Genomic DNA, 16,534 nt, shown 5'->3' with positions numbered 1-16,534 from the left:
GTACGCGTGATCAAAACTATCTTGAAGCATGCATTCCGATTGGTCAGACCAACGTTGAACAGACCTTAGCAAGGATACTTCCTGTTTGAGTTTCTGCCAGTATTTTTTTATAGAGTAGCTTACTGACTGTTGAACTAGATTGTTTGTTTATTTTGTCTCAATCCAATATTTAATTTACACATAGATTGTTTATTGTGTCTCAATCCAATATTTAATTTAGATATGGATATTTAAGAACCTGTGTTTGTCAGGGTCTGGCTACCTTTTGCATTATACTGTATAAGTAAAATGGAAGAGTGGCTTCTGCCTTGAGAGCAGCTAATGGGGATCCCTACTAAAATACAACTAAGTAGTAGCCATATTAGGGATATTTTGATCAGTGGAGGCTGGTGGGTGGAGCTATTTGAGGACGGGCTCCTTGTAATGGCTGGAATGGAATTAATGGAATGGAGTCAAACATGTGGCATCCATTTGTTTGATGTATTTGAAACCATTCCATTCTAGCCATTACAATAAGCCTGTCCTCCAATAGCTCCTCCCACCAACCTCCTCTGATTTAGATAGCACCCACATTGGATGATTGTGACTATGCGCTAGTGTGACAGAATATACAAATGAGCGGGTAAATGACCACACAGAGGAATGGACAATAAGCCAGTTACTCAGCCATTAGCCATGCTCCAGCCTGAGACGATGAATCACTGTATCATATCAACACACAAGCTCAAGCCAGGCAATGCACATCATAGAAAACAGAATCATCAGTATTTGCTTTTTTTTTAAATAAAAAACTTTGTCAACTGTGCAGTATTTGTCAGGCATTGAAGGATTGATTTGTTCTCCAGTTGGACGTGAATATTGTATTTATTCAGTTTACTACTTCCTGACTGTATATTCTTGCCCGGCGACCAAGGGAGTCACATCATATGTTAGAAAAACTCTCGTCGCAGGTCTTGTCTTATCATCAGGGGAATGATAATGGCAAGGGGAAGTCATCAACATTTTCTAATAAATAGAGACAGTAGTTTTCACCTCCTCAAAAATATAAACGCAACATGCAACAATTTCAAAGATTTTACTGAGTTACAGTTCATATAAGGAAATCAGTCAATATAAATACATTAATTAGGCCCTAATCTATGGATTTCACATGACTGGCCAGGGGTCCCGCAGGTAAAGAAGCCGGATGTGGAGGTCCTGGCGTGGTAGAGAAATGAACATTCAATTCTCTGGCAACAGCTCTGGTGGACATTCCTGCAGTCAGCATGCAAATTGCACGCTCCCTCAACTAGAGACATCTGTGGTGTTGTGTGACACAACTGCACATTTTAAAGTGGCCTTTTATTGTCCCCAGCAGACGGTGCACCGGTGTAATGATCATGGTGTTTAATCAGCTTCTTGATATGCCATATCTGTCAGGTGGATTGATTATATTGGAAAAGGATAAATGCTCACTAACAGGTAGCCTAGTGGTTAGAGCATTGGGCCAGTAACCCGAAAGGTTGATCGATCAAATCCCCGAGCTGCCAAGGCAAAACTCTGTCATTCTGCCCCTGAACAAGGCAGTTAACCCACTGTTCCTAGGCCGTCATTGAAAATAAGAATTAGTTCTTAACTGACTTGCCTGGTTAAATCAATACATTTGAGAGAAATAAGCTTTTTGTCAGAATTCTTTTTATTTCAGCTCATGAAACATAGGACCAACACTTTACCTGTTGCGTTTATATTTTTGTTCAGCATAATTGGAAGAGGAAGGATAAACTCTTAACATAGGAGTTACCTTTCAAGTTTATAATCATTTTCATTAAGAGCAGCTGTTTAGCTGGTAAACAAAGGTTAGCCATGTGTTGGCAAAAATGTATTAAGTCAAGAAAGCTTACCAGTAGCCAGCACCACTTGCCACACTGGTAGCCTGTTGACTGGTAGCCTATTGACTGGTAGCCTATTGACTGGTAGCCTATTGACTGGTAGCCTGTTGACTGGTTCCCTGTTGACTGGTAGCCTGTTGACTGGTAGCCTATTGACTGGTAGTCTATTGACTGGTAGCCTATGTAGTCTATTGACTGGTAGCCTGTTGACTGGTAGCCTATTGACTGGTAGTCTGTTGACTGGTAGCCTGTTGACTGGTAGCCTATTGACTGGTAGCCTATGAAGTCTATTGACTAGTAGCCAATTGAGTGGTAGCCTATGTAGTCTATTGACTGGTAGCCTGTTGACTGGTAGCCTGTTGACTGGTAGCCTATTAACTGGTAGCCTATGTAGTCTATTGACTGGTAGTCTATTGACTGGTAGCCTGTTGACTGGTAGCCTATGTAGCCTATTGACTGATAGCCTATTGACTGGTAGCCTGTTGACTGGTAGCCTGTTGACTGGTAGCCTATGTAGTCTATTGACTGATAGCCTATTGACTGATAGCCTATTGACTGGTAGCCTATTGACTGGTAGCCTATTGACTGGTAGCCTGTTGACTGGTAGCCTGTTGACTGGTAGCCTGTTGACTGGTAGCCTATGTAGTCTATTGACTGATAGCCTATTGACTGGTAACCTATTGACTGGTAGCCAGATTTTTCAAAGCCTATGTCAGATACTCCAGTGAGTGTAATTTGCTTGACATTAGGTGTTGAGAAATGTCATTAGAATGAATGTAATTCAAAATTTGTTTATTCTGTTGTTGATCGTGATATTCATAACAACACTGGGGGGGAATGAAGTCTATGTGTCTTATATTCTAGGTACCTGGTGTTCTACTGCCCCCAGGACATGGTGTACTCCTGTACTGCCCTCTTCCCTGTGCGTCTGGTGCTGACGGGCATGAAGGAGGTGACCCGCACATGGAAAGTCCTGGGGGGCGTGGCTGAGGCACACAGCAAGTACAAGGATGGACTGCTGGTGATGATCGCTATAGGATGGGCTAAAGGTAGGTATATCACTTTTTTAATATATACTGTACATATATATATACACAGACAAGTCTCTCTTCATGGTATAGTGTATATACACAGACAAGTCTCTCTTCATGGTATAGTGTATATACACACAGACAAGTCTCTCTTCATGGTATAGTGTATATACACACAGACAAGTCTCTCTTCATGGTATAGTGTATATACACACAGACAAGTCTCTCTTCATGGTATAGTGTATATACACACAGACAAGTCTCTCTTCATGGTATAGTATAATTTGTTTTTAAGGTAAGTACCTTTGTTTATTGTATACTGACATGGCCAAAAGTATGTGGACACTCCTTCAAATTATTGGATTAGGCTATTTTAGCCACACCCGTTGCTGACAGGTGAATAAAATCGAGCACACAGTCATGGAATCTTTATAGACAAAAATTGGTAGTAGAATGGACTTTCAGTGACTTTCAATGTGGCACCGTCATAGGATGCCACTTTTCCAACAAGTCAGTTCGTCAAATTTCTGCCCTGCTCGATCTGCCCCGGTCAACTGTAAGTGCTGTTATTGTGAAGTGGAAACGTCTAGGAGCAACAACGGCTCAGCATCGAAGTGGTAGGCCACACAAGCTCACAGAATGAGACCACAGAGTGCTGAAGTGCATAGCGAATAAAAATCGTCTGTCCTCGGTTGCATCACTCACTACCGAGTTCCGAACTGCCTCTGGAAGCAATGTCAGCACAAGAACTGTTCATCGGGAGCTTCATGAAATGGGATTCCATGGCCGAGCAGCTGCACACAAGCCTAAGTTCACCATGCGCAATGCCAAGTGTCGGCTGGAGTGGTGTAACGCTCGCTGCCATTGGATTCTCGAGATGTGATGAATCACGCTTCACCATCTGGCAGTCCGACGGAGGAATCTGGGTTTGGTGGATGCACAACCTGCCCGAATGCATAGTGTCAACTGTAAAGTTTGGTGGAGAAGGAATAACTTCTGGGACTGTTTTTCATGGTTCGAGCTAGGCCCCTTAGTTCCAGTGAAGGAAAATCTTAACTCTAAAGCATACAATGACATTCTAGATGATTCTGTGCTTCCAACTTTGCTACCAACAGTTTGGGGAGGGCCTTTCCTGTTAAAGTATGAATAATGCCCCAGTGCACAATGCGAGGTCCATAGAGAAATGGTTTGTCAATATCGGTGTGAAGAACTTGACTGGCCTGCACAGAGCCCTGACCTCAACCCCACGAACACCTTTGGGATGAATTGTAACGCCGACTGCGGGCCAGACCTAATCGGCCAACATGATTTTGAAATGAGATGTTCGACAAGCAGGTGTCCATATACTTTTGTGCATATGTTGTGAATGCAATACACACAACCATACAGATTAAGGGCTTGTAAGTAAGCATTTCACTGTAAGGTCTACCTATACCTGTTGTTGCGCAAGTGACAAATACAATTTGATTTGATTCTGTGAACCTCTGGCCACCATGCGCTATGCTAGGGAACCACTACACAGTGGTGTAGTTCAGAGTAAATACAGTTTATCCACCTATTGCAGGAAAATGCATTGAAAGTATAGGCAGCGTTACCTCTTTCACTGCGACCAACAGTCAGAGTTTACCCACCTATTTTTATTTTTTACCACTACATCACCGGTAGCACTGTGCGTGTACAAGCATGTGGAAGATATGGCCAGATCTCGTACACACACGCAGATATATAAACTCTCACACATTTAATATAAATTGGTTATAAATCCATTTGGGGGGGGGGGGGGGGCTGTTGGTAATCAACAAGACAAGTTTCAGGAATGTAATGGAAATTAAACTCATTACTATTGTGGTTATTAGTCCTGACCTTTTGGTCCGTACGAATGCTTCTAAATAACATGAGGTTGCATTGACACTAATTGTGATCCTGAAGATTATAGTTTCGCTGTTCAGACCTGTGCTTTGAATAGCAAGCAGCCCTTACACATCACAAAGAAATAGAGCTATCTGATTTGACTTTGTTGAGTTGTTATTAGACATTAAGGCTATTCAGCTACTAGCCTGCTTTCAGATCTGTTTGTGCTTTATAGCAAACTCCTTTTTATGCCAAACAGACCATAGGAGCCAGACAGCACCAACGGGTCTATAAAGATGTTCTACCAGTCCAGGACAATGACGCAGGGTCGTATCTCTTTCTCTTCAGGTGCTGGAGGAGGTCTGATCAGTAATTTTGAACAGCTGGTCAGAGGAGTCTGGAAGCCAGAAACCAATGAGCTTCTCAAGATGACCTAGTAAGTCCCCTCCTCTCCCAGACCTCGTACTGTAGGATCAGTTAGTATGTCCCTTCCTCTCTGAGGCCTCGTACTGTAGGATCAGATCCTGCCAGTAGCATATGCTTGTCTCAAAGATTAAACCAGATTAAGATTAAGCCATGCAAGTCACTGTACCGGCCGTGTGTACTTAGACTTGCATGGCTTAATCTTTGAGACAAGCATATGCTACTGGCAGGATCAACCAGGTAGCCACTCACAACTTAGATGTTTTACCTGTCCCCTCCTCTCGGAGGCCTCGTACTGTAGGATCAGTTAGTATGTCCCCTCCTCTCTGAGGCCTCGTACTGTAGGATCAGTTAGTATGTCCCCTCCTCTCGGAGGCCTCGTACTGTAGGATCAGTTAGTATGTCCCCTCCTCTCGGAGGCCTCGTACTGTAGGATCAGTTAGTATGTCCCCTCCTCTCGGAGGCCTCGTACTGTAGGATCAGTTAGTATGTCCCCTCCTCTCGGAGGCCTCGTACTGTAGGATCAGTTAGTATGTCCCCTCCTCTCGGAGGCCTCGTACTGTAGGATCAGTTAGTATGTCCCCTCCTCTCGGAGGCCTCGTACTGTAGGATCAGTTAGTATGTCCCCTCCTCTCGGAGGCCTCGTACTGTAGGATCAGTTAGTATGTCCCCTCCTCTCGGAGGCCTCGTACTGTAGGATCAGTTAGTATGTCCCCTCCTCTCGGAGGCCTCGTACTGTAGGATCAGTTAGTATGTCCCCTCCTCTCGGAGGCCTCGTACTGTAGGATCAGTTAGTATGTCCCCTCCTCTTGGAGGCCTCGTACTGTAGGATCAGTTAGTATGTCCCCTCCTCTCGGAGGCCTCGTACTGTAGGATCAGTTAGAAGGAGGATAGAATAATGTGTTGAGTGTTTGTGTTAGTCTGTTCCCACGTCTGTTTGTGTTGTTTATAGCTAACTCCTATGTTCGGCATGACAATGACTAGCAACGCGCATGACCCGCACTCCTGAGGAACTGTCTTTTTTCTGCCATCTATTTCCTGTGCAAAATCCACTTGTCATTTAATTCTCGCTGGATTCATTGCATTCATTTTACTCCTGCTACTCTTTCATACTTCTGTCGTTTTTCCCCACGTTAACTTTACGACCACGTAAAGATTTGTAATGAGCTGTCAAACACATCCTAGTAATGGCTGAAATGGACTCAATGGAATCCGTTGCCTCTATCAGAACGATAAAGCTTAGTCGGGATTTAATGCATCATCTCAACATTTACACGAGAAGAAAGATAACTTTATTTTTATGGGTGTTATTTTTTGTGGATTTGAAAAAAGTAATAATTTAATATACTTGAAATGGTTACCAATGAAATGCCTTGAAATGAAAGCTACTTCCCGAAAATGAACATTCAGATTGTAGTGACGTTATGTCTGTTCTCGCAAACATTGGAAAGTCTGTATACATGTTGATAGGTGTAATCTAGAGCCAAGCATGTGGATTTTTAATCTGAGGGCATCCGGCTGTTGACACACCTTGTTGAATTATGCAGCAGAACGTGACAACAACACTAATTCATGACGCAGGCTATACAGCACAGGTGATTGCATGTAGGCCTAGGCCCCTAGATAGAGCAAGGTTTTGGTGATTTCAGCCACGCCCCACCCCTTTACGTTAATGTATGCAAATATGCAAATACACCGGTGTGTTTATGCAAATAGGGCACATATCATTTTCTTTATTTTAACACAAAATACCTCATAACATTACAAAATGTATATATGAGTGCAATCTAAGATAAAAAATAAAATAATACATTTGACAATAAATTGAATATCTGAATTCAAACAAAACCCTGGACTCATTATTTGTTAGAAGGTTTGGAGTATCTTCTTCCATTGTCCAACTGTTGCGTTTATTACAATTTTTTTTAAAGACCAATTGACAATTTTGATAACTGTTGCTACAATGACGTATCAAACTCATTCCATGGAGGGTCGAGTGTCTGCGGGTTTTCGCTCCACCCTTGTACTTGATTGATAAATGAAGCTCATTAATTACTAAGGAACCCTCCTTACCTGGTTGTCTAGGTCTTAATTGAAAGCACAAACTGATCTGAGACCAGGCTAGGTCTCTGGAGAGAGAGAGAGAGAGAGAGAGAGAGAGAGGGGGGGAGAGAGAGAGAGAGAGAGAGAGGGAGAGAGGGAGAGAGAGAGAGAGAGAGAGAGAGAGAGACCTTGTCCACAACCGAGGAGGGCCTACTGCAACACCTAGATCTTCTGTCAGACCTGGGCCTGACAGTTAATCTCAGTAAGACACCATTGCCCTAGAGCACACAAACAACTATATATACCTTGGCCTAAACATCAGCGCCACAGGTAACATCCACAAAGCTGTAAATGAGCTGAGTAGACAAGGCAAGAAGGGCCTTCTATGCCATTCAAAGGAACATAAAATTCGACATACCAATTAGGATCTGGCAAAAAATACTTGAATCAGTTAACCACCAAAGAATGCATGCAAAGAAGAATTAGGCCGACATCCGCTAATTATCAAAATCTAGAAACGAGCCGTTTAATTCTACAACCACCTAAAAGGAAGCGATTCCCAAACCTTCCATAACAAAGCCATTACCTACAGAGAAATGACACCTATAAGGAAGCGATTCCCAAACCTTCCATAACAAAGCCATTGCCTACAGAGAAATGAACCTGGAGAAGCATCTCCAATCCAAAGTTCAATCTAGAATTGGCTTCCTATTTCGCAACAAAGCCTCCTTCACTCATGCTGCCAAACATACCCTCGTAAAACTGACTATCCTACCGATCCTTGACTTCGGCAATGTCATTTACAAAATAGCCTCCAACACTCTACTCAGCAAATTGGATGCAGTCTATCACAGTGCCATCCGTTTTGTCACCAAAGCCCCATATACTGCCCACCACTGCGACCTGTATGCTTTCGTTGGTACATATATGTCACCAAACCCACTGGCTCCAGGTCATCTATAAGTCTTTGCTAGGTAAATATCTCAGCTCACTGGTCTCCATAGCAAAACCCACCTGTAGCATGCGCTCCATCAGGTATATTTCACTGGTCATCCCCAAAGCCAACACCTGCTTTGGCCGCCTTTCCTTCCACTTCCTTCTGCTGCCAATGACTGGAACGAATGGCAAAAATCGCTGAAGTTGGAGACTTATATCTCCCTCACTAACTTTAAGCGTCAGCTGTCAGAGCAGCTTACCGATCACTGCAGCTGTACACAGCTCATCTATAATTAGCTCCTTCCAACCAACTACCTACCTCATCCCCATATTTATTTTAGTTTTTCTGCTCTTTTGCACACCAGTATTTCTACTTGCACATCCTCACCTGCACATATGTCACTCCAGTGTAAATTGCTAAATTGTAATTACTTTGCCACTATTGGCCAATTTATTGCCTTACCTCCTTATTTCATTTGCACACACTGTATACAGATTTTTCTATTGTGTTATTGACTGTATGTTTGTTTATCCCATGTGTAACTCTGTGTTGTTTTTGTCGCACTGCTTTGCTTTATCTTGGCCAGGTCACAGTTGTAAATGAGAACTTGTTCTCAAATGGCCTACCTGGTTAAATAAAGGTGAAATAAAATCAATGAAAAAAGAGAGACGGAGAGATCTGTTCATAGCCATAATGATGAAGTTACTGACCTGACTGACCTCTGACTGTGTGCAGCCCTACTAAGATCACCCTGATAGGAGCAGTGCTGTTCGCCCTGCAGCAGACCCAGTACCTGGCCATCCAGAAGCACCACCTCATGCTGCTGTACACCGTCTTCACTGTTGTCAACAAAGTCAGTCACTAACCTGATCCTAACCCTAGCCCTATCCCTCAACCCTAACACTCACAGGGCAGGGCCTCTACAAAGACATAGGGCCATTTTCCTGGACCCAGATCAAGCGTAGTCCCAGATCTGTTTGTGCTATATAGCCAACTCCTATGGTCATTGTGGCACAATCAGATCTGGGATCAAGATAGATAAAGCCTACACCTGGACCAAAAAGCATGCTCAATGGAGAATCTTAACTACTTTTTAGTCTAGAAATGGCTTCAATCTTGATCTGGGAATCCTCCCAATACATAATGTTTATGGAAATCAAAAACATTCTTTCTCCATGTTGACTGTCTCACAACATCCAGTCCATGTTATTTGAATGACCTATCTTATACTTATATTTAGTTATGACTCAACTTTAGTCTTGTATTGCCTCTAGCAGGAGAATTTTGCATCATTTTCTTCTCGTTGCATCATTCCTCCTCAATCCTCTCACAATGAGTGATGTCTCCTGCTCTTGACATCTTGCAAATTTAATCACAGTTTCTCAGAACTCGCCCAACTGTTCGATTAGAGTTCTCCCATCAACTCGTTAAAGTTACATTTAATCTGATAAATCACATGATAAATCTTGTCTACTTCTTTATTAGTCACTCTTGTAGTCATTCTCATCACTCCATCCTGTCTCTCCATCTCTTTAAATCCTTCCATCTATTCTTTTTCCCCCCCAGACAAGTATGATGCTGACCGGCTCCTCCTCTTCGCCCTTCGCTCCCATCGAGTCTGTTGTGCACCGCACGTTCTTTGCCGGGCCGTCAACATCCTTCACCTCTGAGACCAAGACCTCTATAGTGAAGAAGGGCACCGGTGAGAGTTTGAACAGGGCAGCAGTCCCTGAGACCTCCAAGGCCCCAGGGTCCTCGTCCAAGACTGCAGCACACAACAAGGGAAAGGGCTCACCAAAGAAGGCCAAAGTGCAGTCGGAGAGCACTGAGACAGAGAGCTGCAAGAAGAGTGACTAGAGCCCTTATACTGCATTGTACTGTATAGAAATAGAATCTATAGAACAGACAGTTGTTTAGCACACTGCAATTTCACTGGTAAAGCCATGGGTGCACTTAATGGGGCTGTTGATTCTATAAATTATATTTATATTCTGTACAGCCCTTCTCACCCTGGCTAGGACGATCTATTCTCTGTGTCCTGTGGTACTGTCATCCTGTGATAGGTCCCAATTTGCTACCACACCTTTTTTTTGTCCTAACCCTTTGATGTTTGTAGATTTGTAAGGTGGAAGCAATATGGTAGAAGCTTCACCACTACACTGCTTATATTCATTGTATACCTATCCAGAACCTATCTTCAAATATTGAACGGTTATGGGCGAGCGGGAGGAGTAGGAAGCAAATTGGGTCTGTCTGTCCCACTCTAGAATGAGAGCAATAGAATATGTGCTGGTTTTAATATATTATACAGTAACGTAGCTTTATAATCCTTTTCTAATTCTGTGATGATGCATCCTGTTTTCTACAGAGTTTTGGTGAAAAATACTGTCCCTGATGCTGATCAGCCACTGTTTATCTTTATATTAATAATAATATATTCTGTTTTATGTACCCGTACATTTCCTACTATGAAATGTTTTAAGATTTTACATGACAATTTATATAATTATTACTCAGGTCTTCTATTATATTTACGCTTAAGAAAAGGCACTTGAATGCAGGAATTTCTAAATGGAATGCTTTTTGCTGCAAACACTGTGAATACTTTAAATTCTATTGAAAAGTAAATGTTCACATGCACTTTAATCTGACTTGTTGTCGTTCTTATCACAACCGAAATACAAAAACTTGGACATTTGTAAACATCTGTGTGATAAACCTTTTAGTTTATAACCTTTTTAGTTAATCAACTTTTAGTTCATACAAGTAATGTATCTCCCGAGTGCAGCAGTGGTCTAAGGTACTGCATCTCAGTGCAAGAGGTGTCACTACAGTCCCTGGATCAAATCCAGACTGTATCACATCTGGCTGTGATTGAGAGTCCCATAGGGCGGCGCACAATTAGCCAAGCGTCATTTGGCTTAGGCCGGGGTAGGCCATCAATGTAAATAATAATTTGTTCTTAACTGTCTTGCCTAGTTAAATTAATCATATTTTCAGATACACAGCCTACATGCTCTGTGGAGTCAGTTGTTATGAATGTATTTGAAATATTCACATATTTCCTCCATGATATTCTGAACATTGACAAGGTTCTATAGCTGCTGTTATTGTTAGCTGTGGTCATGTCCAGGGCAAGACACATTTAACAAGGCAAAGGAATGATCAGATTTAGCTGAAGAAATACATCAATATCTCAGTATGCTTTACATTTAATTGGAAGAGAGGTGCAATTCTTTTTATGATGTAATTTGTGCAATGTGCTGCCCTTATCTGTGTCTCTATCTATGGCTTGTAATTGCCCTAATGTTGTCTCTGATTTAGAACAGAAACCAACGGGAGCTCACGGACGTAACCTTTCTTCCTTTAAGATGAACAAAGAGTGCAACATTGCATCATTGTAGCATCAGAATGTGATTGATACTTCATCCACTTTAAGCAGCGTAGGAAAAATAAAATCCTGAAATCCCTTAAAATTCACAAGATTAACTTTAGAGAGTTTTGAAAAGAGTCCCACGGGAATACAAATTAAGAACAGAGGTAGTGCTCAAAGACTAGAAGTAAATGAGTGTTGTAGCAGATATCTGTCCATCTGTAATGATCAAAGTCCACAGAGGTGCCACCACCTCCGCATGTTAATGAGAGTACCATCTACCTCTTGTGTGTGTGCTGAGTCTCAGGGTGAACTCTGAGCCCTGGGAAGTTTAAAGTAACATTTACAGGCAGGGATTCTCTCTCTCTCTCTCTACACTATAGAATGATGCAGGTGAGGAACAGCTCTGCTCCCAGCCTAGCCCCCCCCCGGTACACAAAGACCGTGGCATGGCCCGACAGGCCTGGGCAGGGGTCCCAGAATAAGCCAAGGGCATGGCATGCTATGCATTGGGACTGTCTGGTTGTCTCTCTGTGTCAAATGGAAAGGAGAGAGGAGATTAGGCTGGAATGGCTGCTCAGTTAAATAGAGGGTCTGTGTTCCAAATGGCACCTGCTTTTGACCAGTGCCCAGAGGACTCTGACTTTAACCAGTTAGACCATGAACACTATTATTCAAATGCTGGAAATTCCATTTTAGACAATATCACCACCCATGATGATATCACATTCCAAGCACCAGGCATACACAACAGGGCTGTTGCTTGACAAATGGGCACGCTAGTTACCATACCAACAGAATGCTGGTTGCAGGGAGATTCTAATGTGTTTTAATCCCTTCCACCTGGACCGATTTGCCCTCTGATGTCAGTTGGAAATCCACACGGAATGATTCTCATTTAAATCCCAACCAACTGTAACAGACAGTCAGCATTCCCTGGAGCTCTGGTCAAAAGCAGTGCACTATTTAGGGAATAAAGTGCTTCAGATGCACCCTCAGACTGGAGAGGCACACTATCACCCCCACCACTTGGTATTTCATCATCACGGTAGAAAGGGGTGCATGTACAGGTGTCTTCCACCGGGGGGCATGGGGTGTCCCTCCTTGTCTGGCTGGAGGAGGAGAGGAGAGAGGCAGCTATTGGCCGGGACGGGAGGAGAGGACGGTGCTGGTGGGCTGGCCAGCTGGGGGCTCCTCTCCCTCAGAGGGAATGGTAGCTGTCCACAGCACAGCCACAGAGTGGCACGTCCCTAACAAAGGCGAGCAGAGTCCATCAAAACCAAACAAAGAGACCTCAGTCACACACACACACACACACAGCAGGCAGACACACACACGCATGAAAGTGCACATACACGGACACACATGTATGGACGTGCACACACACTTACACACACACACTTCCCACCAACGACCAGCGACCAGCCGTGCAGCCAGACGCAGATAAAGACCCTGTGTACATCCTTCTCCACACACACCAATACCTCACCAATACCTCACACACACCAATACCTCACCAATACCTCACACACACCAATACCTCACCAATACCTCACACACACCAATACCGAACACACACCAATACCGAACACACACCAATGCCGAACACACACCAATACCTCACCCAAAACAAAAATATAAAAAAAATGTTTTTTTTTTAAAGTACCTCACACACACCAATACCTCACACACACCAATACCAAACACACACCAATACCTCACCCACACCAATACCGAACACACACCAATACCGAACACACACCAATACCGAACACACACCAATACCGAACACACACCAATACCGAACACACATCCTCCATGTCTTTATTCAACCTTGATCTAAGGTGGGGGGGTTTTTTTCTTCCAAAAGTTAAGGACATTAGCTACACTACAACATATGACATCCAAGATTTGGATTACAAATGTATGGTCTATCTTGTGTTTCTCACTGCCCCTGCAAGCAAACACTCTTGTATGGTGTTGGTGGTGTGTTCCTTCAGTTGTGTGATTGATAGTTGTCTGACTATCCTCTGGCCTTACAGTGGAAAGTGACAGGCTTCCCAGCTAACAACTCTAGGGAGAGAGAACGTTTTTATAATGTTAACCGTAATGTTTCCCAGATGTTTGAGTGTTTAGTTTTCCGTTAGTTAGGGGAACATTCTATATATGTTAACAAATAAACGTCCTGAGAACCTATTTATCATGTTGTTAAAGATAGTAGAACATTTCCTCAATGTCAGACAGAACTTACAGAGAACGTGGTTGACAGAATATCCAATATTTATGTTCTAGACACGTTTCATTGGAACACTTGAAAATAACATTTCTTTGTCCAGTTTTCTGAGGGTTTGGAGAATATTGCATCAACTTCCCACCAATCACACACAGAACATGGTTGTCATGTTCTCAGAATGTAAAATATTAATGTTCTAGACACGTTCCATGGGGACGTTGCAGGAACATTTATGTGTATCAGAAATCAGTGTACCCCCCCCCCCCCCCCAAAAAAATGGTTTCATTACAAATCCTGTCTTGCTACTGTTGCCGAGCCCATCAAGGCCCTGATTAGTGAACTACTGATCTGATCCATTCACAGCTCTTTGTCTGTTTAAAGACAAGTTTAAAGACACACATATGCAGTGTTTTTAACATACGCTGTTTTCAACTTACATATTTGACACACTTTGACATACATGATTACATTATGCATGTTCGTTTTAAAAAAGTACTTTTGATTCAGCATGTCCTCAACTTGGATTTGAACTCACAACCTCTTGGTTCATGACATTCTAATATTTTTGCTACATCACCATGTCTGTGTCAATTAACAATTAGTATGACTATTTTCTCATCATTGATTTGATTGACTTATTCAAGCAATTTTAGTGATCTAATGTTGGTGGGGCATTTTACCTTGTTTTGATGTTACTGAATCACTATGATCAGTAAAATAGTTGTTCTTGAGTGTGCCTTTCAACAGAACTGAAATCTACTTCAAAGTGCAGTTTAGAATAACTACATAAATTCAGCAATTTCATTCTTCTATTACCCTGTAAGGGGGGAGGGTGGAGAGCAAGGTTCTGACAGATGAGTGTGTCTTGGTGGTGGCAAAGACACACCCAAGAAACACCCACATCAAACCACACCCCCAACCCAACTCAGGTTTGGCTTCTGTCATGGCCGCCAGAATTTCTTAACCCCCCCCTCCCTAAGCACTTGTGTAGATCAGAAACAACTGGATAGGTGTAAACAATAAGGGGAATGCACTTTGAAGTAACTTCAGCTCTGTTAAAAGGTACGCTCAAGAACAACCATTACTGATCATAGGGATTCAGGAGTAACATTAAAACAGGTTCATATGCCCCATCAACATTAGACAACTGTACAGAAAGCCCTTAAATCGTTGAAATAAGTCAATCAAATCAATGATGAGAGAATAGTGCTAACTGCTAACTGTCACAGACATGGTGGTGTAGCAGAAGGATCAGAATACTGAGAACCAAGATATTGTGAGTTCAAATCCCAGGTAAGGACATGTTGAAAAATAATGACTGTATTAATGAACATGTGTAATGTAATTATGTGTCAAATAAATTGGGAACCCTGTATGTTTAAAAGCATTGTTTGTGAGTGTCCCTAATCTTGCCAACAAACAAAGAGCTGTGAATGGATCAGTGATTCACCAATCAGATCCTTGATGGGATTGGCCACAGTAACAAAGGGTAATGATGAAACAATTGTTTCTTTTTGGGGGAGAATGCTTCTTTGGGACCATCAGGCAACGTCCTGATGACTGATACACAGGACTGTTCTTCCAACGTTCTAGAACATTAATAGGGTGAGCTCCAAAAGTAAACATGCATTGTGTCATTTTGCAATCATTTTTTTTTATTGTAAATAAGAATAGAATATGTTTCTAAACATTTCTACATCAATGTGGATGCTACCATGATTATGGATAATCCTGAATGAATCGTGAATCATGATGAGTGAGAAAGTTACAGACGCACAAATATCACACCCCTAATAAGACTAACCTTTCAATAATACAATAACATGGGAGGTTTGCATTTTTTTGGGGGGTATGATATTTATGCGTCTGTAACTTTCTCACTCATCATTATTCACGATTTATTCAGGACTATCTGTATTCATGGTAGCATGCACATTAATGTAGAAGTGTTCTTATTTGAAATAAATAAAAAAGTGACTCCAAAATGACACAATAAATGAATACCCATTCATTTCTGTTGGGCACAAAATAATCTGAAACAAACAGCAAATGCATCCAACAAGTTTGTAAAGTCGCAAGCTTGATGTCGTCATTACGTGCGAAGAATATGGGGCCCAATATTAAGCTTTTGACAACTTGAATAAACATGCTGTTCCTAGGCCGTGATTGAAAATAAGCATTTGTTCTTAACTGACTTGCCTAGTTAAATAAAGGTAGAATAAAAATAAAATAACATTTGTTCCAATACTTTTGCTCCCTAAAATGAGGGGGGGGGGGGGACTATGTACAAAAAGTTCTGTAATTTCTAAACTGTTCACCAGTTATGGATGAAAATACCCTCAAATTAAAGCTGTCATCACTTCAAATCCAAAGTGCTGGAGTCCAGAACCAAAACAACAAATGTGTCACTGCCCCCAATACTTTTGGAGCTCACTGTGTCTTATGTTCTGAGAACATGGTAACCATGTCCTGTGTATGCTTGGTGGGACGTTGATGGCATATTCTCCTAACCCTCAGAAATCTGGACACATGAACGTTCTTGCAACATCCCATAAAACGCATCTAGAACATTAATGTTGTATATTCTGAGAACATTGTACTGTAACTACGATCTAGATAAGTTCAGCTTGACATGAAGGGAATGTTCTCCTAACTTTAACACCAAAACCTGCAAAGAAGGTTTTTGCTGACATGGAATGTTCCCCTAACTAATGAAAAACTGGACACAAACACTAGGGGAACATTACTAAAACGTTCTCTCTCCCTAGAATTGTT

The 16,534-nt window shown here is 42.1% G+C and overlaps 1 protein-coding gene across 1 annotated transcript in view; it reads left to right on the top strand.

Annotated features, from left to right (window-relative positions):
* The window catches only part of LOC135548117 (trimeric intracellular cation channel type B-like), a 28,001-nt gene extending 17,202 nt beyond the window's left edge, over nt 1–10,799 (top strand). Inside the window, exons 3-6 of the mRNA XM_064977407.1 lie at nt 2,733–2,917; nt 5,099–5,186; nt 8,889–9,006; nt 9,720–10,799. Coding sequence (XP_064833479.1) covers nt 2,733–2,917; nt 5,099–5,186; nt 8,889–9,006; nt 9,720–10,010 — 682 coding nt within the window. The 3' untranslated portion in view covers nt 10,011–10,799. The remainder of the gene's footprint in view (nt 1–2,732; nt 2,918–5,098; nt 5,187–8,888; nt 9,007–9,719) is intronic.
* Nucleotides 10,800–16,534: the final 5,735 nt, after the last annotated feature.

This window comes from Oncorhynchus masou, chromosome 11 (assembly GCF_036934945.1).
Source record: "Oncorhynchus masou masou isolate Uvic2021 chromosome 11, UVic_Omas_1.1, whole genome shotgun sequence".
In the NCBI taxonomy this organism is placed as follows: domain Eukaryota; kingdom Metazoa; phylum Chordata; class Actinopteri; order Salmoniformes; family Salmonidae; genus Oncorhynchus; species Oncorhynchus masou.
Note: the sequence above shows the minus strand (reverse complement) of the source record. Positions and strands in the feature narration are given on the sequence as shown.